Raw genomic sequence first — 23,318 nt, 5'->3', positions numbered from 1 at the left:
TCTCTCCTTTTACGCTTGCCAGGCTGTTCTGTAGGGGGACAGGCTGCGGTAGAGGTTGGTTGCCTGTGTTCTGGGTGCTGGGTCTCTGGAACTCCTGCTTGCTGATTACTTTTTGGACAGGACCTGGCAGGCTTGTGCTGACACAGGCACACTCTGTGGTCAGAATCCGAGCCATGACTTAGTAGGGCTTTGGTGAATCTGAGTTTCCTATAGTTACTGAGAATCACCTTTCTTCAGTATGGTAGAGAGACATAAGCATATGTCACATGGGTTACATTTGTCTAACAATTGAGTGTTAAACCAAGATAATCCTAAGGAGTATTTTTTTATTTGGGTCTTGGGGGATGAGAGCATCGTCTCTGTCGGGCTCCAGTTCACCTGTCGTGCAATTCCACATAGGCACCCCTATGCCCGTGCCAGAGCCCAGCACCAGCTCCAGTCATGTCCAGTTCCTGCTTCAGCCCACAGCAGCCACTGACGGACTGGGTGTTTCTGCTCCAACATTTCAGAGTCTGTAGCCTTTGATCTAGTTTCTTTGACGTAGTGTTCTGCTTGCATCACAGTACAAAGCAGCACTTTGTTCCTGCAGTGGCAGTGTCACCCGGTGGGCTGCAGTGTCGTAGCCAGGTGTCTAGTTGGTGCAGCTATGCGTGCCTGTCGCACAGCAGTGTGTGTGAATGTTGACTCTCTCTTGAGATGGACCTGGGAATGCAGTTGTAGGGCCACATGGCAGCACTGTATCCTACGCCTTGAGGTGTCCCGTTGTCCACAAGCTGCTCCAGTCTGCAGCCCCACAGCAGTGGAAGGGACAGCGAGGGCTCTGCTGCTGTGCCATGCCCAGTGCTTACTATTTTCTGTCTTTGTTTTTTTGCCATTCATTGTCTGGGCTGTGGTACCTCACTGTGGCGTTGGTTTGTAGCTCCTGCTGCCCTGTGACATCACAGCTCTTACTATGGGTTTGTTAGCCATTTGTGTGACTTTGATGAGATGTCTCACTCGGGCCCTTTCCTGATTTTTATGTTTTAGCTAATCGCTGAGTTTGAAAACATTTTATTGTTGTTGTTGTGGCTGTAGTCTTTCCAGATGTCCTGAAAGCTGGCTCTGTAATGCACCCAGCCCTGTCTATTCCTTCACCCAACTCCTCTGAGCGGCTGCTTTGTAGCAGGCATGGTGCTCTGTGCTTGGTATCCCTGCTTCAAGGAGCACAAAACAAAATAGGAAGAGACTGTGGTGGTAAACGCCTGTTGATGGTTGTAAGGAGAGAAATGACTTTGAGGCTGAGGAACCAAGGCAGGCAGCCTGGAGGAAGTGGAATTTCAGGTGGCCTTTCTAGGGCACATAGACTTTATTTAGTTTGAGAAGATGGGGGCAGAACCTGGGTGAAGATTCTGAGGTTAGACAGTGAGCCCTTCGTGTGGAGTGGTATCCATTTAAGGCTGAAGTTTTCATGGCTCAGAAAGAAGACTATTGGGGAAGAAGATGGAAGAAGATAGCTGGGGCCACCTGTCTTGCTGTTTGGTCAGTTTTCAGAGATTTGTTTATTGGAGAGACTGAATAACAGGGGATGAGACAGACGTATCTTCTGTCCTTTGGTTCACTCTGCCAATGAGCAGAATTAGGCCAGGAGCCAGGATCTCCATCCTGGACTCACATGGGTGACAGGAACCCGAGTGCTGGATCCAAGTGTGGAGTAGCAGAGTGCCAGGCTTTCTAGCGTGGCCTGCAGGGGACTGGGCAGGATTTTCTTGGTGACTCACATGCCACTGTATGTTTGGGAGGAGGGTGGGTGGACAAGCTGGGAATGGTGAGAGGCAGAGAGACCAGATGAATGGTCTGGGATGGTGGGGGAGGTTGTCTTTGAAAGCCGCCCTCCCTAGGCTTTTTGTTTTGGGGACAAACTGTGAAGTCCTTTGATCACATGTTGTCCAAATGCATTTGCCATGGGGTTGCCTGTTTGGTTACGGCCGTAACATCCGTGTTCATCCTCGTCTTAGTTCAGTGGTGTTGATCACTTGGCTGATTACAGGTTCTGAGGGCCTCAGCCGGTCTCCTCCCTGCTAGGTGGCCCAGAGGAGTCTCGTGCCAGCGTCTACCCTTCCTGAAGGAAGCCAGGGTCTTCATCATTGGACCAGACCTGCAGGGTTGCTTCTGTGCAGGAGCGCTTCATTGCCCGTGGCCAGCAGCTGCAGCTGCAGTGCCTGAGACCAGACCTGGTGCCCTCTCTGGGCTGCCACACCGTTCCTCTGCTGCAGGCTGTGTGCCTGGTGCATGGTGTACAGCAGTAGGTGTTATCTTGTGGGCCTTGCACCCATAACCTTGGCGGGTATCACTGTTTGGGGATACTGCTTTTCTCTTCTGTGAGTCAGGGTAGGTGGTGCAGGCAAAACTCATCGTGCCAATGCTCCACGAAGCTGCTGTGCTTTCAAGGGTCTGTGCGCCAGGGACCGCCTTCTGTCCTTCCTGGGTCCTTCCCCTGGTCTCTCCCCTGTCCCCAGATTCTGACTCTGAAACGCCCTTGTTTGCTGAGCTCTGACGGCTGTGGCTGTTTCTGACAGTGCATCGGTGTGACTGATGGGCTTCGAGGCAACCACACAGAGTTCTGACAAGGGTGGAGTGGGGTTCCAGTTGCTTCTTTGCCATAGCATATGCAGGCACACAGACTCGCATCAATTGCCAGGGCAGTTGTTTTCCATGGCAACTTCAGCTTCTGTACAGTTGCCATCTGATGAAATTCTGACCAAATCTCAAGGGTGCGCTTGGGATTGGAGCATCCCTCCTGCTAGAGGTGTTGAGAAAGCCCCGGGGAGGGCGTGAGTTCCTGGGCGGCATCAGGGCGCCTGGAAAAGTCCTTGGGGCCAGGGCAGCTGCCCCTCCCTTGGGGGAGCCTCTCTCTGCTGGGGAACAGAGAACAAGATACACTGAAGGGCATTTTTGGAAAGGCACCATTTCATTTATCTTAAAACATTTATGCAGCTGTGTTTGCGTTTTCATTTTTGTAGTTGAGGGATTGTCACAGAATAAGACAAAAAAATTACTAAAATAGAAGTTGAGGCCTGCTGAGATCATGATGCGTTTCTGAATGTTGCAGACAAGCACCAGGCCTGTTCTTCAGGTACTCACATAAGATGGAAAATTCCAGTTTGCTGTGGAGCCAAGATCCTTAAAAAGAAATCCTGACTGGAGGTGTATTGTGGGTTGCTGTATTTGCTGGTGTCTGTCCTGCAGCCTGAATTGGTGACATTATTGGTTTTCTGGTAAACACTCAGAAGGCCCTTCCCCTTTTCCTGACCGAATGCTGCTTTCCAAGTGTGTCTGCGGGAAGCAACTGTGACTCTGTCCACACTTCTATGATAATAAGAAACTGAGAGGTGGCATAGCATGGCTGTTTTTCTCAGGCCCTACAAGTTCTCCGACGGAGGTGACTTTGACCTAATATTACTCCAGATGGAGACCGTGTGGAAACACAATTGGGCCAGCCTCAGACCAACATGTACTGCACAACAAACGGGTCGTTATTTGTGGGAAGTCTAGGTGCCGCTGCTCCATGACGGAAAGTTTGAAGTTTTCTCTTAAAATAGTATTCCTCTTTCTTCATAACTTTTAGAAAATGTGTGGCCTTCATTACTACTGAGAAACAACTGTGCTTCTTTAAAATTCATCGTAAGGTGCTGTGTGAAGCCTTTTGAAACAATTGTGAAACCTGTGTGTTTAAGGCTGGCCCCAGTTGGGATCCTTGCCTAAGTGTGTCATCTGAGAAACGGCTCGAGACACTTGTGAAAGATTCCGTGCTGCACCTCTGCCAGTAACCAGCATAGTACTTTGAATTTGCCATTCTTAGTGTTCTATGAAAGAGGTTTATTTACCGTTAAACAGTGCATATGTGCTTTAACCTTGGGGGTAAACATGTGAATCGTCAGTCTCTAGACTTTTCCTCACTGTGTAACATGCCACAAGCTTGATAAAAAGGTGTAGTGGACAACAAAGTGACTAAGGCCTCGCTTTGGGGCCGAGTGAGTTCCCCTCCCAGGCGCCGAGTGGGAGACCCAAGAGGCCGGAGCCGTTAGCCTGTCACATGAAATGTGGAGCTTGCTGATGGGAAATACTTTCTTTTCCTCTGCTATTTCACTGCCACTTTTCATTTTAAACTCTAACCTAAAGAGCGTTTGTGCTAGAAAACCACGTTGATGTAAAATGTCTCATGCTTGGCAGCCAACGTGGGCGAAGCCCAAGCTCTGAGAATGGCAGGCCGCCCAACACATTTGCCAGAAACTTTCCACTGGGAGTAGTTTTGCAAGGGGCTGAGCTGGGGCCTGGGAAGGGGGTGCTTCCTCCTTCCTGGAGACTCCACCATCTCTCTCTCCTCTCTCTGTAGGTGAAGCTGCTCTCAGGGGAGAGCCCAGAATGCAGACCCTCCCGGTGGCCTCTGCCCTGAGCGGTCACCGCACGGGCCCTCCCCCCGTCAGTCCCAGCAAGAGGAAGTTCAGCCTGGAGCCAGGCGACGATGATCGAGACTGTGAAAACGACCATGTCTCCAAGATGACGCGCATCTTCAGCCCCCATCTGTAAGTCCCCTGGCTGTGACTTGGGGGAGATGGCCTGTTTCCTTCCTGCCTACCTGAGTGGTCCTTGAGTGCTTGCCCTAGGAGAGTGAGCATTTGCTGGGAGCAGCTGGTTGTTGGGTGAGCATCTCCTTGCACTGGTGGAGGAGCGAGGCTGCCTGGCACCTTGGGGACTGTTGCAGGCTCCTCAGATTCCAGGGTGCTCCCTCCCCAAGGGAGAAGTGCCTGTGTGGTCACAGCCAGCATAACCCCTGGCACTGGCTGGAGCCGGAAACCTGGGTGCTGCTCTGTGCTCTGCCGCCAGCACTCCAAGGTCAACCGTGTCAGCACCGAGCAGGGCCTCAGTTTCCTTACTTGCAAAATCCACATTTCTGTTTGAAAAATACCTTTCTTCTGCATGCTGCTCTGAGTTTCCGTTTGCTTGTTGGCTCCGTTACCCCTCCTCAGGGAAGCAGAGTTCAGGCCCGGAGAGGTCACTGCACACCAGAGGCTGTGACGAACGCGGTGCGGTCTGTGGGCCCAGGAAGGAGTAGCTTGACATTGCGCTCCTTGCCTACTGCCCCACGTTTGTGTACATGCTTTCTCTTTTATTTTTCCCCTTAAAGATTTTTTGAAAGAGTTCGAGCAAGTGAGCTTCCATCTGCTGGTTCACTCTGCAGTGGCCACAGTGGCTCTGTCAGAGCCGGGAGTTTGATCCCAATTTCCCGTGTGAATGTAGGGACCTGAGGTCTTGGGCCATCCTCTGCTGCTCTCCCAGGTGCATTAGCAGGGAGCTGGACAGGAAGTGGAGCAGCCGGGGCTGGGACTGTGTGGGGATGTTGGGTTGGACAGCTCAACCCTCTGTGCCACCGTGCCAGCTCCCTGGGTATGTCTGTTTTACTGAGCCTGAATTCTGCTTCCCTGGGTGTGGGTGCCACAGCTGGGGCGGGACGGTGCAGCTGAGTTTCCCCCGGAGGCCAAGTGCAGCCGCCACTGCCGCCTCAGCACAGCGCCCGCATTCCCCGCATTCCAGTCTACTCCGACTGTTGTGTTGGGTCATAAGACACTGACAGAGGTATTTATCCTCAGATAAATCATGGCAGTGTTAGTCAGAGGCTAAGCCTGCAGTCCGGGCTTGGCATCTGCTGCCCTCAGGAATCCAGCAGCAAGGCCTGCGGGACAGTGAGCTCTCACAGGCTGGGAGACAGTTGCTCAGAATGTGTGTCCTGGCTGCTCAGCAGTTTAAAGTTCATTTTTTTGCCTGGAGTTTCGTTTCTAATTCTCTTCCTATCCCTTCCCACAAACACAATTAAAAGACATTTGGTTTTTTTTTTGTTTTGGTTTTTTTTTTTAAGGAATGCGGAGGGAGGTGGCCTAGCTGCAGTATGTGTGTGTTGTGGATAACCATGTTTTAGTTTAAATCTGGAGTCGGCCTCTTCCCAGCTGGGAGGCCTTGCACAAGTCACTTGCTTCATCCAGGCCCAGTGTCCCTGTTTGCTGCATGGCCCTGATGATGGTCCTGTGGGGAGCTGTGGTAGCAGTGTGGCCCTGCACAGAGGTTCCTCCTGGCATAGGGCAGCTGGTGGCTGCTCTTCTTCATCTTACTGCTGCAGTCGTGATGATGTCAGAGAATGAGAAAATACACGAGCACGGACTGTTTCTCGAGTGCCTGTGCTCATCTCTCCCTGCTTTGTGGCATCTTCCTGGCAGGGTCATTTCAGATGCCCAGGACCCGCCCGGCCCGCACTCACTCAGTATTCCACTTCAGTCATCATTTGTATCACTACTTGCATGCTCAAGCTTTAGAAAGTGTTTTTGTAACTCCTTGGGCAATTACAAATGTAACCTTGAAACATAGGTCTGTGATGACCCTATAAATAATTTTAAGCGTAAATAGTAGAATTGCTACATTTCATGTACTGTTCACAACCAGTGTCATTATGTGAAAGTTAGGAAAATAGAGCAGCTCTAATACAGCTATGTGAGTTTTTTTCTTCCAGACAGCTTCTTTATTGTGGTTACATACTTGAATCATAAAATTTATCATCGTAACCATTGAGAAGGTTTGGGGAGTTTTGTTTTTGAAATAGTAATTGTGCTGCATGTTTCTGGGGTGCAGTATGCTGTTTTAATTCATGCGTATTGTGTAATCGTGCAGTTGGGGCAGACGGTATACTCCTCACCTTAAAACTCTCCTCTTTGTGGTGACAACACTGAATTGGAGGCAGAGAGGAAATGTTGCAGAATACAGGATACATTGTTTTCATAGTGCTGCCGCACCATCATTGGTCAGCTGTGACCTCTGCCTTCAGGAGGAGAGCTCATTGACTCTGGCCACCCCTTCGGGGACATCCAAAGCCCAGGAGCAGACGACATCTGGACGTTACAGGGGACCAGGCCATGCTGCTGACTGAACTGAAGACGTGTTCCTTTATACTGAATGTGACTGAGGAATTTTCTCTAGTAAATTACAGATTCTCTATTATTTTGGGGGGGGAAAATGGCTCTGTGTATTTGTCTTTTTAAGGATTTTACAAAATTAATATTGTAACCTGCCTAGGATTTGCTAAGCACGCTTATTTTGCTCACTGAAGCAGTCACCGCATTGCTGGGTAGGAGTTCTGGGGCTCTGAGGAAATGTGCTTTGACTGTCAGCCCACCCTCCTGTGGGCTGTGGAGAGACAGAGCAGGCGTAGCTGCATTTCAGCCAATGAGGAGGAGGCCAGAAGAGGTTTTCTTGGAAAATTCCAGTTCCTAGCCTCTTGGTCCAGCCCTTACAACGTGGGTCATTTGTTGTTATTAAAGTGGTAGTTCTGAGAAAGACAGTTTTTGTTTGTTTCTTAAGACCGTGAACCCCTGTTTGGAAGATGAGGATCACTCTGCTGTTCAGAAGGAAAGTGGATGCAGGGTTGGGCGGGGTGCGGTAGGATTTGTCTGAAGGAAATGTTAGTAGGTCTTCTTAAGGACTGAAAGGATGGTTTGAACCGCACGTGGAAAATACAGCACAGCGTTTTAATCTGCTGTTTACAACTGCCCACTGTGAGCAGGATGCTGGGAGCTGCTCTGATTTGTCCCCTGCGGGTGGCTGGACTCCATCTACCTGAGCCCTCGCTGGGGTCAGGAGCCAGGCATGGAACCCAAGCTAAGCCAGCTGCCCAACCCGGATTCCATTAGTTTGTGGAGGCTGCTGAATATTTTGTTTTTCTAGGACAGAATGTTCTGGGTTCATCTTGCAACCCACCTGGCCCAGCTGTGGACTTGCTCACTTCTCACCTGGGGTGCTGGTTCCTTTAAGTGGGGGCAATATTTCAGAGCCCAGGTGTGAGGACAGGGGACTGCTGCTGTTACTGTGGTGTTGCACGATGTGGATTAGTAGCTTTCCTTTACCCAGTCAGTCCTTCTAGGTTTGAGTTAATACATGCACATTAGCCACATGTGGCAACTTAATTCTAAAAGTAAACAAAGCTAAAAATTGCTCAGTTGCAGTAACTGTGTTCTAAGCTGAGTAGCCACAGTGGTTGCCATATTGGACCACACAGATGGAGAACATTTCTGCCAGCCCAGAAAATTCTGTCGAGAGCGTTGGGATGTGTCCTGAGTTCCTGTCTGGACTCCCCTGTGAACCCAGCCCCACAGTCCTCAGCCTGTGGATTCCCTGCCAGTAGCCCCTTTTCTGCTGATGTAAGAACTGTGCCTCCCAGCAATGTCACACGTTTTTCCAAGGCTCAGTTCTACAGAGTGGAATTGTCGTGTGTGGCTTTGAAAAGAGTTCAAGGTGCATTTGCAGTGTTTTTGTTTTCCCTCCTGCTGTCTGTATCATCAGTATTGTTACTTAACGTTTGTATTAAGTGCATACATGTAAAGGAGTTGGATTCATTCATTTATTTAGGTTTGCAGTTCGAGGGGTTTTTTTCCCCCATCCTTCTTGTTGGTTTGTTTTTTGGATGTCTAAAACATTAGCTTATGTGCAGAAGTCAAGTACTTGATGTCCCTGGATTAAGTGTGCGCTCAGAAAAGGTGCCATCTTTCTTCCTTTCCTCCCTTCCCCTGTAGGCAGCATCCTTTTCCTTGGGGGAGATTGAGCGAACACAGGCATGATTTCTCTGTTCTTGTTTCATTCCACAGCGTGTTGTGGAAGTCTCTCCCTGCCCGCCCCCTGTGCTTGGTGCTGTGGAGGGCTCCGTCGTGTGAGCCAGGGTCTGGGAAGCGGTCTCCCAGCTTTGGACATTTAGGTAACTTGCGGTGTGTTGTAGCTTCCAGAAACGCTGCCGTCGTGGACCTGGTGGTTGTGTAGTATCTTATGTTATTTTCAATAGCAGAGAAACTCTTGGAATGAGCATTGTGGTGCAGCGTGTTAAGCCACCCCTTGGCGTTATCCCCTGTCAGATAGCTCTGTTACACTGGTTCTGTTCAGGGTGCCTGGGACCACGTCCTGGCTGCTGTGCGCCTCTGATCCAGTATTTCTGCTAGGAGGTGGCGAGTGATGGGTGTGTTTGGATTCCTGTCCTTCACAGGAGACCTGGACTTCCTGACTCAGCTTTCACCTGGTCTGCTACTGGATGGAAAATAACTCTGTTACTCTGCTTTCAAATAAAAAAAGAAAGAAGTGTTTTAAAAGAAAGCTGTTGAAGGCAAATAGTTAACGTGGTAATAGGATTTGTTCTGGTGTGAGGCTTGTGTAGTTGAACTGTGGAAAACCCATCACTGTGGAGGGGAGGAGATGGAAGGGGAGGGAGAACAGGGGACGGGAAGGGAATGCTGCTGTCCTTTGGATCCTGTGGCCAGTTGAGATGGAGTCTCTCTGCGCCCTCACGGCAGCATGATCCTGAACGTGGGTGGGATCTGTGTGTGAGCTCTCAGGCGGGGAGGCGTGAAAACAGTGTGTGCAGTGTGGGGATTGATCCTGTCCTGTGGCCTCGTGACCAAGAAGGGTGGGTCACGTGCCGGCCACCTCTCACCCCCAGATCACGCACACCTTTAGACGGGTGTCATGTGCTGAATGACTCCGTGATGGGATAGAGGGTTTTTGTGTTTTGTAGGCTCCGGCCCGCCATGGACAGCCTTCCCTGTGTGTGGTGCTGTTGCTCAGGCCGCGGCCGGCAGTTCAGTGCATTCCTTCTTCGCTGTTTCTCCTTTTTTGTTTTTTCTTTGCTTTCTTGTATCTTTGTCTTCAGCCTCTGCTCTTGCCCCTTATTACTGCTCTCCTTTGTGATGAAGAGGGGGAGAAGGAAAAGCTCAAACTGGCAGTTCTTAGAGTTAGAAGGTGGGGGAGGCTTTGAAGTCAGCCGCTGGGTGTTTAGGGTGTTTAGTGGAAGCTCGGTTTAATATCTGTGTAGATCAGATACTGCCGTGAGGCCATGTGTAGACCTGGGCCTTTCTCTGGGCTTCTTCCCGTGCAGAGTGGATGACGTAAATGGGGCTGTGCGTTGTGAGCAGTCGTGCGTTTCGGTGGCTCCCTTCATACCTGCCTTGGACGGGCGTAGATGCCCATGGGCCCGTTGCAGTGGTCACCGGGTTTCCTGGCTCAAAGGGAGTCATTTCTTGGGCTCTGACAGGTCGCACCGCTGCCCTTAGATTGCTGCATTCCTAGGAGATTTTTTATTTCACAAACCCTATGAAGGTGAAGGAAAAAAACTTCCATTTCAAGTCAAAGCTGAGAAGAACAAGAAGCCGGATTAGGCCTGAGCCTCCCAGCCGCGGGGACAGCCAGAGCCAGCAGCCAGGCGTGTTCGTGTTGGAGCTGGCGGGTGCCAGGTGTGTGTCCACCGGAGGCCGTGCCTGGAGCAGCATCCGCAAGAGTGCCCTGGAGCCCTCCTGGCACCCTGCACATTCTGTGCTCTGCCCGGGGTCTCTGACAGTCATAACCCTGTGAGGTGGGTACTCTTTTGTAGCTTCTCACATACTCAGCAACACTGAGGCTTTGTAGCTTGCTCTGGGTGGTACAGCTGACTGGTACGTAACAGGCCACGTGGTGGTGGAGGTCATGTTCCCGGCTGTTTGGCTGTTAGCCAGTGGTTCTGGATCCCTGGTACCCTTCCCCTGTGGAGAAGCAGAGAATCATTGGAGACCACGTGTTAGTGTGCCCTGGGGCAGGGGCCGGAAGAGGTGCAGGTCTGGATTGCCACTTGCCTGCAGGGAGTGTGGAAGTCGCTGTAGCTTAGCTGGTGAGGCCTGAAATGGGGACGGGCACAGCGGAGAGCCTGCAGAGGCTTTCAGTGTGCTTGGAAAAAATGCCCTTGCAATTGTTTTAGTTCTTGTTCAGAATCTCTGATCCAACTTGAAGTTAGTGGCCTATTGTAACTAGCATTTCAGCCAGTTAAACCAGAGCGTTTGTATCTGCTGTGTGCACACGAGGGTGTGTGCTTTTGTTTCTGCCTCCAAATTTCGTAATCCAAGTCTGCTGGACTCCTTCACACTCCACATGCTCCTGCTGGTTGTGTCTGCCACTTGGGGAGGGTTGGCCCTTCTCTCTCTCTCTTTCTCTTTCTCTCTCTCCCCCCCCCCCCCCCACTTTGTTTTTGTCCACGGACTTGAAAGTTTTCCCCCAAGTGTTGTGCGGGTTTAAGAGGTCAGTAGCCTTGATTATAATTACTCTGAAGTGACTAGAAGCCAAGATATCAAGTTGGCTTTTTCTTTGCTTTTGTGATTCCTGCCCAGTGTGTGTGAATTATCTGTGTTTACTTTCAAAAATACACTAGATGGGAGCCGTCCCTCACTGCAGGTTTCACTTTAGGGAGTTGCACTCTGAGAGCTGTGCTCGGAGGCTTACTGTCAGTGGTGCCTGCATCAGTTGCTCCCGGTGGTGTTGTGCTAATAAAGTGTGGTACCTTTAAATCAAGGCCACAGGCCTGACCTGTATTGTGTGGGGTTCTTGTTTGTCGGGCTGGAGGCATTTTCTCATTTTCACAGTTGAGCTGAAAACAAAGGCCTCCTTATCCTTGCTGGGCTGTGCTAGGAGGAGCTGACATCAGCCTTTTCCCAGCAGGCCTCACTTCTGCTTTAAGAGTCTTTGCCAAGAGTTGTGCGGGCAGATTGCGGCCTTGCTGCTGGCACCTCTCTGGGTGCAAAAGACAGTAGATAAAGAGCCAAGGGAGCAGGAGTTGGGTGCATGACATGGGGGCGTGAGGGGAACACCTTCACTGTCTGTCCAGCCTCTGGGACTCTCGTGACCTCGTGGGATTACAGAGGTGGTTGAGGTGCAGTGCCTGCGCACGGGGCTGAGAGCAGCCTAGGGCATGTGTGGGGTCTTTTTACAAGGACACACTAAAGCTCAAAGAAAGTGTGTATTTAGGTGGATGAGCTAATAAGGCAGAGGCCTTTGTTCAGTCTTGGGAGAGCCTGCTGCCCTGTCTTCATTCTCTGGGGTCCAGGGTGTGGTGGCCTGTATGGGCTGTTGTGTGGGCTGTTGTGTGGTGTTCCAAGCTATCCTGAAAGTACTGAACCCCAGGACACAAGCTCAGCTCTGTCTGCACAGCTGAAGTATTGACACAGTGTTGGGTCTTTGTAGCCCCTTGACAGTACACCCTTCCCTGTCTCCCACAGATCTGTGTGTGCAAGCCCTAACAATGCCTGTGTAGGGAGATTAGCTGGGCTTGTGGGATGAGGGTCCTTCCAGCAGACTCCATAGAACCCACTCTCCCTCCTCTGCCTGGTGGGATGCTGCCCGTCTCCTGGTCAGTGGCACTTCTCTGAGAGTCCAGTCTCCAGGGCTGTGTTGTGTCATCTGCCCACCCCCGCCCGTGGTATTTTGATATGGCGGCCTGAGCTAAGACAGAATCCTGTGTCCCCTTTTCATGCAGCATGCCATTAATCTTCCATTAAGCACACTTGTCTCACAAATACTGCCTGTAGAACGAGCGTTTTATTTGCTTTCAAAATTCTATTATTGTAAACATTTAGACCTGTGGAGCTTTGGTGCTGCCCGTCATGGCTGTAAAAGTGAAGTGGGTGTGTGATCCTTGGCTTGGTACTTTCTGGGAGCTTTGAGGCTTGAGGCATCATGGCGGCGTGAGGCCTCGTGCTCTCCCAACTCCCTGTGTCCATTCTGTGGCTGACTCAGCCGATCCTCCCTGCTTCCATGCCCACTTGCCAGTCCACTGCCGGTCTCCATACCAACAGCTGTAATGAAGCCTCTCTCCTGCATTTTCCAGTGCCCAGGGCTGCTGGTCCTGCCTTGCCTTGCCTCTCCTTGGCAGTGCCATCTGCCTTGGTCCCCGTCGCCCCCTCCCCCTCCCAAGGCCATGTCTCCCAGAATCTGGAAACTGGCTTGGTTTGCTTACCATTGCTGAAGCAGAAGGCCTGAGACCACCTGGTACTTTATAGTGAAAAGAGGTTGATTTCAGTCACAGCTCTGAGTCTGCATGTCCACGGTGGGGCAGCCGTGGCTTGGGGAGCACTCAGATGTGTCTAAACAGGGCAGGAGTAAGCTCAAGGGTCTGTGGGCATGCAAAGAGGCAGGGAGGCAGGCAGGGGCGCCACTTGCTTTGTTACAGCACCTGTGCTCTTGGGAGCTCCTCACTGCTGGAGGGCTCATCGGGCTCCGGACAAGTTGTGAAAGTCTTGTGTTGCTTGTTGCTGCTCTCGCCTCTCACCGTACACGCCTGTCATGGAATCATGGCAGAGTCAGGCTGGAGTTTGCAGTGTTGATCGATGATCCCTGAGTCCTAACTCTGGCCAGGACTTGGGCGTCCTAGGATGGATCCTTGGGAGGTAGTCTCCGCACTTGCACCCACACCTCTTCTTGGGAATTGATCTCAGGAGCTCCTTGCTGCTCTTCCTAGCACTTGACCATGTCGGCCTGTATCTTTTGTCCGCAAGTACTAGGGCTAGAACTCAGTGTGTTTCCCCTGGTTGTTGCTTACTCCTAGCTGTCTTCAGCCAGTAACTTGGGACATTGTGTGGAGCCTCATTTCCATGGCAGCCCCTTCTTCTGAGGAACATTTTGTTTTAAGTTTTTGTGTTTTGTTTATTTATTTATTTAAAGATTGGGGTGAGGGGAGAAAAGGCAGAGCAGAGAAGCTCTCATCTTCAGTAATGTCCAAATGTCCTCAGTGGTTGTGGGCTGGGCCAGAACTGTCACTGCTGCTTCTCGGGTTGCGTTAGCAGGTAGGTGGAGTCGGGAGCCAGTACCAGGACTCAGACCCAGGCTCTCCAACCTGGAATGTGGCTGGATGCCATCCCTGGAGCAAGTATTCTTACATGCCCATCGCTGTTTGGAATTCTTCCTGGGTCTTGGGAGCAGCAGCCTACCTGAGTATTCCTGTATCTAGGGTCTGCCTTTTGGGCTCCCCATTCCACGGGCTGGTGGAGGGGCCTGGGCAAACCTCCCACACTTGTACACTGCTTGGAAACCTCTTCAGCAAGTGACGACTCATGCTGCCTTAGGTTAGCATTTGTTTGTATAGGAGCATTTCACTGGGCTGTCACTGTCCATTTGTCTGTCCCATTCTTCAGATGGGGGCGCTTCCAGACCAGGGCCAATCCCTTCTCTGTCCTGTACTCTTTGCAGTGTCTGCACCTGCTGACTGCTGAGTCAGTGTTTAAATGGAAGGAATTCCCTGGGAGTATCCCTCTCTTTGGCAATTTTCAGGTAGATAAAACTAACATTGTCCAAAGAGGCACTGGACACCACCCCTGCCCCACTGACCCCTGTTTAAAACAAAGAACAGTGGCTCGTGTTGGGGTTCAGTGGATTAAGCCACCACCCACCATGCCTGCATGGCATATCAGTGCCAGTTCAAGTTCCCTGCTTCTAGTCCAGCTTTTGCCCGTACCCCTGGGGAGCAGAGGAGGTGGCTCAAGTCTTGGGCCCCAAAACCATCTTGAGCAACCTGGATGAATTCTAGCTTCCTGGCTTTGCCCAAACCCAGCCCAAGTCATTGCTGCCATTTGGGGAGTGAACCAATGGGTAGAAGATTTCTTCTGCCTTTCAAATAATTTCTTTTTGTTTAAAAAACAAAAAGAGACCAGGAAGTACAGACCCAGGACCTGCAGGTACACACCCAACAGTTGATCATGTACGCTGTGTGTGATGTGTGTTTGGCATCAGATGATCTTATTTCAGTGGTGACCATGGGTAATAAGCCTTCAGAGTTGTGTGGATGATGAAATTGTGTGTGTACACCCCCTTTTATATTTATCTTACACACCTCTGGCCCCACACTAGTGTGTAAAGTGAGGGATGCACAAGGTGGAATTTGAGTCAGTTGACAGCTCCGCAGGGTAGAGATGGCCCATCACCTCTTCTGGGGAGGAAGCAGCCTAATGAATTGACATGCTTATGTTAGAAAAGCAAATGGAGGGAGCCCAGATGTGTTCAGCCAAAGTCCTCAAAGAAAGCCACAGTGTTTTCCAGCTATTTTCTGACCGGTGGTTTGTTGTGGGGCCCTCATGCCCTAGGTGTTGGTTTTGGCTGGCACCAACTTCTGAGCCGTCAGGTCACAAGAGCCCATGGGCTTGTCCGGAGTAGCAAAGGACCATGCCTCGAGCAGGGTTGTGCCTGTGGGGTGACTCTGAGGGAGGGGCTTGTGGCTGTGTGGAGGCCAATTCAGAAGGTGTCTGGTTGCACCCCCTCCCAGTTTTCCCCTTTATTCTTTTTCCAGTCTGAAAGGCAGAGTTCCAGTCTCTTGGCTTGTTCTTCCATTGCCCGCAGTAGTCCCAGGGCCACAGTGTGCGCTGGGAACTCCCTTGGGAGGAGTGAGGAGCCAGCTACTTGTGAGCCATCCCTGCTGCCTCGGGGTGTGCCTGAGCAGAGGCTGGGGTGATGGCTCTAACTAGGTACTCAATTGCAGGACCGCGAGTTGCAAACAGCATCCTTTCTACCTTACCAAAGTGACTCCCAGTTCCCTGTACGTGTCAAGTCTGTGCCCTGTGTCCTGGGGTCATTTTCCAGGGGGCTGGAGGGCAGGGTGGGGGTTTGGGTGGTTAGGGTGTAGATGTTTTCCTGAGCTCTGCCTCCCTAGACTAGGAAGGAGTGCACAGGCCCCTTGGTCGTCGGTCGTCTTCCTAGGTCAGCCTGTAGCAGGGGAGTGTGGGAGCAGAAGCCCCAGCCCACAAGTGCATCTTGGGTCCACTCAGGTAGACCGCAGCTGGTGGGAGCCAAGGAGGAATCCCAAGCTGGAAGAACCCTTCAGAACCTTCTTCCAAGCAGGTGTTGAGCCTCATGGTCAGGTTGGATCTGGTGCAGCAGGCGTGAGGAGTGGGGCATGTCATCCTGACACAGGTATAGGGACTGGTTGGGTGGGAAGGGAGCTGTCAGAGAGGGCCATCCCGAGAGGATGAGAGATGCTGTGGGTGAGGGCGGCAGGGGCTGGCAGGGACGAGGGGGGCTGAGGTGTTTGGGAAAGTGGACCATTTCATGTCTGCGCAGTTGCTCTTAAGTTTTGGCTCTGCCCCAAAGGCACACTTTTTTTCCCCAACAGTCTGACAGTTATGCCTCCCCACCCCCCTCCCCCAAGATTGATTGATTTTTGTTGAAAGGGCAGATTTACAGAGAAGTACAGAGAGGAAGATCTTCATCTGGTGTTGGTTCACTCCCTGGGTGGCCACAATGGCCACAGGTGAGCTGATCTGAAGCCGGGAGCTTCTGGGTGCCCCATGCAGGTGCAGGGTCCTAAGGCCTTGGGCCGTCCTCTACTGCGTTCCCAGGCCACAGGCAGGGAGCTGGAACGGCTGGGACACAAACTAGCACCCATATGGGATCCCAGCACATGCACAGCGAGGATTTAGCTGCTGAGCCATCGCATTAGGCCTGCTGTTTTACTTTAAAAACAAACAAAAAACAACAATAGATTTACTTACTCATGGTGAAAGTTTGCTTTTTTCCCTTAACCTGAGACCAAACCAAACTCTGATAGATTGCTTTGCTGGTGGATTGCCAGTGTCTTACTTACAGATAATCCATGGGAAGCCAGATGAAGTCTCCTGACTGGGGGCGTTGGCGTGTGTGTCGGCGGAGGGGGATCCTGCTGTTCTTCCTGGTTCATTTGATAGCTGATGGAAACCACCTCAACCGGGCTGGCTAAAGGATAGTTGGGGTCCTTGGAGCAGCCTTGGGGAGCGGGAGGGCGCTCCTAGGATCCCTGGGGCTGCCTCGTTGTCTCCCTTTTCAGTATAACTCAGTTCTTCTCCTTGGTTTCCAAGAACTATCACAGTATCCTTCCAGGAAACGTCCCTATTTTTTTTGTTCTTGAACTAGCTTGTAACTAAAATAACTTGTTCACAAGGATAGCTGGCTGGGTTGTCTGCAGCATTTCACTGTCACTCACACAACTAGTGCACATTGCCAGTTTTGTGCCTGCCTCACAGTCGCTGTTTTTCTGGGTCGGAGGGCATTTGTTTCTCTTTCTGCTGGTGTGTCCTGCTTGGACCCTGGCAGCTGATGGGCTGGTGCCCCGGCGTCCCTCCGTGCTGGTGTGTCCGGCCTGGGCCCTGGCAGCTGATGGGCTGGTGCCCCGGCGTCCCTCCGTGCTGGTGTGTCCGGCCTGGGCCCTGGCAGCTGATGGGCTGGTGCCCCGGCTCCCTCCCTGTGGCAGGTGGGTGAGTACTGCCCTTAGGGAAGCATTGTCACGTACCCACTTGCTTCCTGGTTTTTTTCCCCTAAGGGATGTGAGTGGCCTCTTTTAGTCTTCCTGACCTTCTTGTTCAGAACTGAATCTGATTCTTAAAAATCTGGGTGTTTGACCTCTTCCTGTCAGTGTGTTAAAGCTCTTGATCTCTCAGGGCAGGTAAATAGTTTTTAATTTGTTTTGACTGTTTGCTTTTTACTTTATTTACTGTTTTTAAGATACGCATGATCTAGGGCCCGGCACAGTGATCTAAGGGCTAAAGTGCTCGCCTGAATGTGCCAGATCCCATCTGGGCGCCGGTTCTAGTCCCAGCAGCCCTACTTCCCATCCAGCTCCCTGCTTGTGGCCTGGGAAAGCAGTCGCTCCTGGCTTCGGATCGGCTCAGCACCAGCCGTTGTGGCCACTTGGGGAGTGAATCATCGGATGGAAGATCTTCCTCTCTATATATCTGACTTTCCAATAAGAATAAATAAATCTTTAAGATACACATTTTTTAAAAATTTGGATATGATGGAATCATTAAGTAGTTTTAAAATTTTTTTTAAAGATTTCTTTCTTTTTATTGGAAAGTTGAAGTTGTAGAGAAAAAAGATACACAGAGAAAGATCTTCTCTTTTCAGTTTCCTAAGTATCCACTCCTCCAGGTCTCCACGCAGGTGCAGGGTCCCAAGGCTTTGGACCATCCTCTGCTGCTTTCCCAGGCCACAGGAGGGAGCTGGATGGGAAGCAAGCAGCTGTGACATGAACCAGTGCCCACATGAGAACCGGGTGCATGCAGGTGAGGACTTGGCCACTAGGCTATTACACCAGGCCCAATCATTAATTTTTTTTTTTAAAGCTAGAAGCACCTTTTAAAGTACTGTACAGAAGACCGGGGGCGGGGAGGGAGGTGTTGGATTCTGCTGGAAGCACACACGAGACCTGTTGTAGGTGCACCGGCGGCCTGCATGAGGCCTTGCATCGGGAACTGCAGTGGGCCTGGGCCACAGCCACCCTGGTTCTTAGAAAGGACAGGATCCCAGCTTAGAACTCTCCAGAATGCATTTCAGCGTTGAGCTGAGTGGGGAGTATCTGTGTAATGGCCTCTTGCTGGGACCGGCCGTGAGCTCCAATATCAGTTCTAATTCTACTTTCTTGACCGTTTTCCCAGATGTTTCCTGTGGGCAGCAGCCGTGCCCTTTGCTAGAAAGTCACACCACAGGGGTGGTGGGTGTTGTGGACACTGTTGGTACGGACAAGGAGTCTGCAGGCAGGAGCTGGAAGACAGACTCACACCTCTGGAGTTGGAGACGTGCCCCCCAGCAGAAAGGCTTTCTGTAACTGCATTGCCTTCTCCTGCGGACGCTCTATGGCAGTCTGCAACTGGCAGGTCAGAGCTTAGTTTTTTAAAGATTTATTTATTTTTATTGGGAAGTCAGATATACAGAGAGGAGGAGAGATCTTCCATCTGATGATTCACTCCCCAAGTGGGCCACAACGGCTGGAGCCAAACCAATCTGAAGCCAGGAGCCAGGAGCTTCCTCCAGGTTTCCCACACAGGTGCAGGGTCCCAAGGCTTTGGGCCGTCCTCAACTGCTTTCCCAGGTCACAAGCAGGGAGCTGGATGGGAAGTGGGACTGCCGGTATTAGAACTAGTGCCCATATGGGATCTGGCACGTTCAAGGCAAGGACTTTAACCACTATGCTATCGCGCCAGGCCCTAGATCAGAGTTTATTACCAGGGAAGACCACGGGGCCGCAGGGGGTTACTTCCAGGTGCAGGACCGCTCAGTACAGCTCACTTGTTGGTGAGGAATCAGGTAGTGGGCAGCCGAGTGTGGGGGATCCTCCCTGCTTGGGGCTGGGGCACAGCCCAGGAAGCTGCAGAGCTGGCAGCTTTGGATGACCTTCCCAGCTCCTCCAGACAGCCCTGTCCCTCAGCCCAGGTCACGGCCTCCACGGGGGAGTGTGCCTGTGTCGGGGGTGGGGCACACTTTCCAGGAGAAAGCCCGGGCTAGCCTCGCTGTGCTGCTCTGGGGCTCTTGGGAACCTAACCTCACTTCAGAGTTTTAGAAAAACTGTGTTAGGGAAGATGGAGAAACAAAGGAGAGGAAATGGCATGCTGTAACTCTGACAGCAGAGCCATTTTCTCACAAAACAGAACTTCAGTGATGCGTGTAACGTCTTGGCAGGGTCCGCTCCCCAGCCCAGGCCCCAGGAAGCTCCTCTGGAGCTGGGCCGCCCTCGCTCCGGCCCTGCTGCAGGACTCTTATTCTGACAGGCCTGCCTCTCCAGTCCCGGCAGTTTCTCTGCCAAGTTTATGAGGCCCAGGGCTTTCTTGTGGGAGGACGCTGGGCTGTCTTCCTGCGTTTTGGCAATGATTAAAGTGAGGTTAGTACCAAAAACCCTTTCATTTTAGTCCCTTATCCTTGCTTTTTCAAACCAGATGGCAACCCTGTGTTTTCAGCTGTAATTAATTTCAGCTGGGTGAGGCAGAGTGGGCTTTGCTTGGAAGGGGCAGTGTCCCGCCCACTGGCCTCACTGGAGGCCACCTTGAGCCGTTGGACCTGCGGCACATGGCCAGCGGCTGGGCCGGCGGTCTCTCTGAGGAGGGAGGAGCCGCGCAGGAGCCTAGGGCTGGACAGCCGCCTTTCCCCAAGGAGGGTACAGGTCCTAAGTTTCAGGTGGTCATTAACAGGTCACTGCCAGTCCCGTGCTCATGTGACAGTCCCCAGACAGTGGCACACAGTTAAGAGGTCTTCCCGCCCCCAGTCCAGCTCAGGGTCCCCTCCAAGAGGGGAGGTGTGTTAGAGCTTTCACTTGGTTTCTAAAGAAAAATACAAGGGAAAGCAAAGCCTTGGCTGCATGGAAAGTCTGGGTGTTGTGACCTTGGCAGTTTGAGCACTTCCCTCCGTGGGAACCTCGTGTTTCTGTTCGGGTGCAGGATCCGTTTCTCAGAAAATGCAGGCTTTTGTTCCTTCTCTCAGCCTCTCCCCCCCTTTCCCTCCCCTTTGGGTGCGGCCTGCTGGGGGCGCTCACCTGCCAGCAGCCAGGGTCCCTTGAGAGCTGAGCTGCCTGGAGGGGCTTTGGGCAGCGGTTACTGCTGTGGGAGCCCTGGGCCCGTGTACCACACGCCACACATAGGTAGCCTGTGGGTCTCCTTCCCTCCCGTGAGAAGCTGCTGACCCCCACAAACTGGGGGAGGATAGTGGTGATTTTGGAGTCCGATACTTGGGCGACTCTCATGTTTCTCCTGGAACGGCCTGGTTCTCTCCACAGAGGCAGGTTCCGTAGCTGCTCTGGGCCGGCTTCTCTCTTGTATTCCTCTCTGGGAGAGGACACCAACGCGGACTGGAAGATACCTCACCATCCAACCTGGGGATTTGCAGGGCGTGCAAGTCCGCAGGTGGAACAGAGCATTCCCGTGGCCTCCGTTCCACTCCCGGGTACGCGGGGGGACCAGAAGCACGCACCTGCACTCATGCTTGTCTAGCCCTTCACTCACAGTGCCTGACGGGGTGGACGGGTCAGCACTGTATGGAAAGTGGGTGTTGTTCGTCCTTGAAGAGGAGGGACATTCTGACCCTCACTGTAGCAGCGTGAAGGAGGGAAGAGGTAGAAAGAGGAGAGGACAGTGTGGGTGAAGGCTAGGAGACAGAGCGCCAAGTGCTGAGTGCCCCTGAGCCACATGGTGGCTTTTGTGACGGACACTTTGCCGGCTGAAGCCCCTTCCGAGGTGTCAGGGTTTGGTTCCCGTCATGTGTGCACTGTTTGCAGGGCTGAGCTCTGCGGGAAAGCAAGGGCAGCTGTCCCGAGCGGTGCTGGGTATATCGGCGATGGGGACTTTGGTCTGAAAGCAGCTGAAGAGTTTCCCTCAGCCTTGATCTCTGAGAAGGAAAGGCATGGGCCTGCTGCTGGTGCGCTCCTGACCGGGGAGGAGGCCACTTCCGTGGACCAGGGCGGTGGCATCTGCCTCCTGGGCTCGGTGTGGTCTAAGTGGTGTCACAGGCTCAGTGGGTCACTCACGGTTTTGTGACACAGGAAGATGGACTGGCTCAGCTGTGTCTTGTCCCAGGTGTCTGCAACTCTGCTAGGAGGGTGGAAGGAAGCAGTTTGCCACTGGCCCCTCCGTGTCACACATTAGCCCTTCTCGGGACTTGGGCTCTGCAAACTCATCTTCCTTTTACAAAGCTAAGTCTTCTTTCTGTAACACAATCTGATTTGAGAGAATTAACTTCCCGAGCCTTTGCCCCGGCACTTGCCCAGGCATTCCGAGCGACCAGGGCCTGTGTGTTGAGAAGTGATGTGCATTCTGGATGCTGTCTGGAGGAGCCCTCGTGGTCCTTACAGGACGGCTTGATGACTTCCGATCGCACCACTCACCTTCGCTTGCTGTGGAACACAGCGGCCATGACTTAATGCAGCCGCTGGGGCCATCTGCTCACTGTTTCAGAGTCACGGCAGGAGATGAGCTTCAAAGGAAGTGCCAGCTTCCAGTCAGTGTAGAGTACTGCCGATGGCACCAGATCTGGGGCTGCCCTCTTGATTGAGAAGTCTGGGAAGTGGCTAATGGCTTAGGGCTGGACACGGCATCCAGCTGTGGGACATGACCCTGTGAGACTCCAGCCACAGAGCATACACACGAGTACACGTGGGAGTGTGTCAGAGCTCTAAAGCCAGTGTCGGGTCCCAGTGCTGGAGCGCGGCAAGGACACTCTGGGTGACCTCACGCTGGCTGTGTGGTGCAGGTGCTGAGAATTCTGGCATCTTTGATTAAAGGTGTTTTCGGGTCTGGCACTGAGTGCTGTACGTTAAGCTGCCACTTGTGACCCTGGCATTCAATATCAAATCCCAACCACCCCACTCCCCACCCAGCTCCCTGCTAATGCCCTGGGAGAGCAGTGGAGGAGGACCCTCCACGTGGGAGAGCAGGATGATCTGCCTTTTGAGTAAGTGGTGCATATAAGTAAACAGTGTGAGGTGTGTGGGTACGTACGTGCAGCTTCATTGTCGTCTCACTGGCCCCATGGCTCTCCTGACGTGGGTGCCTGTTTGGCACCGTTCATTCTTACCGGGCCGTGTACCTGATTGTTCATTCAGTAACACCCTGCCGTGGTGTGGGGAGGATGTTCTCTCCTGAATGATCTGTTCTTTTAACAGACAGCCGTCTCCCTGTCTGCGGATTCATTCTCTAGATGTCCATGCAGCTGGGCCAGGCAGGAGCAGGTCTCCCCTGTGAATGACAGAGACTCCCCTGCCGCGCCCCAGGGTGCACAGAAATGGGAAGGCAGGACCGAACAGAGGCTGTGTGTGTGTGTGTGTGTGTGTGTGTGTGTGTGTGGCCACCCCACGTGACCGCTTAGCCACTCTGCTGCAGCACCGGCCCCCGCGGGCTGCTGGGGTGGCTCGTCTTGTTCCCCCTCAGGTACAGAGGGGCAGCTGGACCGACAGCTTGGGTCAGGGGGTCTGGTATCACCAGCAGCCGAAGAAGCGCTCGTTTGGTGGAGAGTCTGTGGTGCAGCAGGACTGGAATAGAAGGTTTCCAGTGATTGGAAGAGGAGGTCAAGTTCAGCGAATGTTTCTACAGGACACACCTGGGGCTGACCTAGGAAGGCGTTGGGAGGAGGCACCGGATGCAGCGTTCCCAGGTGCAGGGGGCCATGGCCTCTGTGCCTCCGGCCTCTGGATCGTGGGGCTTTCCGACAGCCTTGGAGCCTCAATGGTTTTGTAGCAGATGTATTTTCCAGTGATTGGCTTTAAACATGACCTTGAGAAGAATCTGGAGTTAAGAAGGCTGGCAGGGATGGGCACTGGGTGCCTGCATCCCCCCACGAGAGCAGCACTGGCTCCTGTCCCACCTCTGCTGGAGCCTCGGGGGGCAGCAGTGACGGCCACCACCTGCCAGCCCAAAGCGGAGTGCTCCTTCCTGTTGTCTGAATTTGGAGAGTGAACCAGTGGATGGGAGCTTTCTCCATTTCCCCGCCTGTGTCTGCCACTCAAAAATAAACAATTTTTTTAAATCTTAAATTTGAATGTTGAAAAAGGAAGATGACACACACTACCAATAAGAAAAATGAAAGAGGGGCCCGGCGTGCTAGCCTGGCAGCTAAAGTTATCATATTGTATGCCTGGGATCCCATATGGGTGCTGGTTCTAATTCTAGTGGCCCCACTTCCCATCCAGCTCCCTACCTGTGACCTGGGAAAGCCGTTGAGGACGGCCCAAAGCCTTGGGA

The 23,318-nt window shown here is 52.4% G+C and overlaps 1 protein-coding gene across 3 annotated transcripts in view; it reads left to right on the top strand.

The window, feature by feature from the left end:
* VGLL4 (vestigial like family member 4) overlaps window positions 1-23,318 on the top strand; it is a 114,841-nt gene that overhangs the window by 79,025 nt on the left and 12,498 nt on the right. For 2 of the 3 annotated variants that reach the window (XM_040995209.1, XM_040995208.1), the window contains one exon: window positions 4,373-4,562. In XM_040995209.1, the coding sequence (XP_040851143.1) occupies window positions 4,373-4,562 (190 nt within the window). Of the gene's footprint in view, window positions 1-4,372; window positions 4,563-18,774; window positions 19,475-23,318 lie in introns of those variants that run through there. The other variant, XM_040995210.1, reaches the window with a different exon arrangement.

The sequence above is a fragment of the Ochotona curzoniae genome, unplaced genomic scaffold, assembly GCF_017591425.1.
Source record: "Ochotona curzoniae isolate NIBS_2020 unplaced genomic scaffold, NIBS_Ocur_1.0 contig_908, whole genome shotgun sequence".
Taxonomy (NCBI): domain Eukaryota; kingdom Metazoa; phylum Chordata; class Mammalia; order Lagomorpha; family Ochotonidae; genus Ochotona; species Ochotona curzoniae.
Note: the sequence above shows the minus strand (reverse complement) of the source record. Positions and strands in the feature narration are given on the sequence as shown.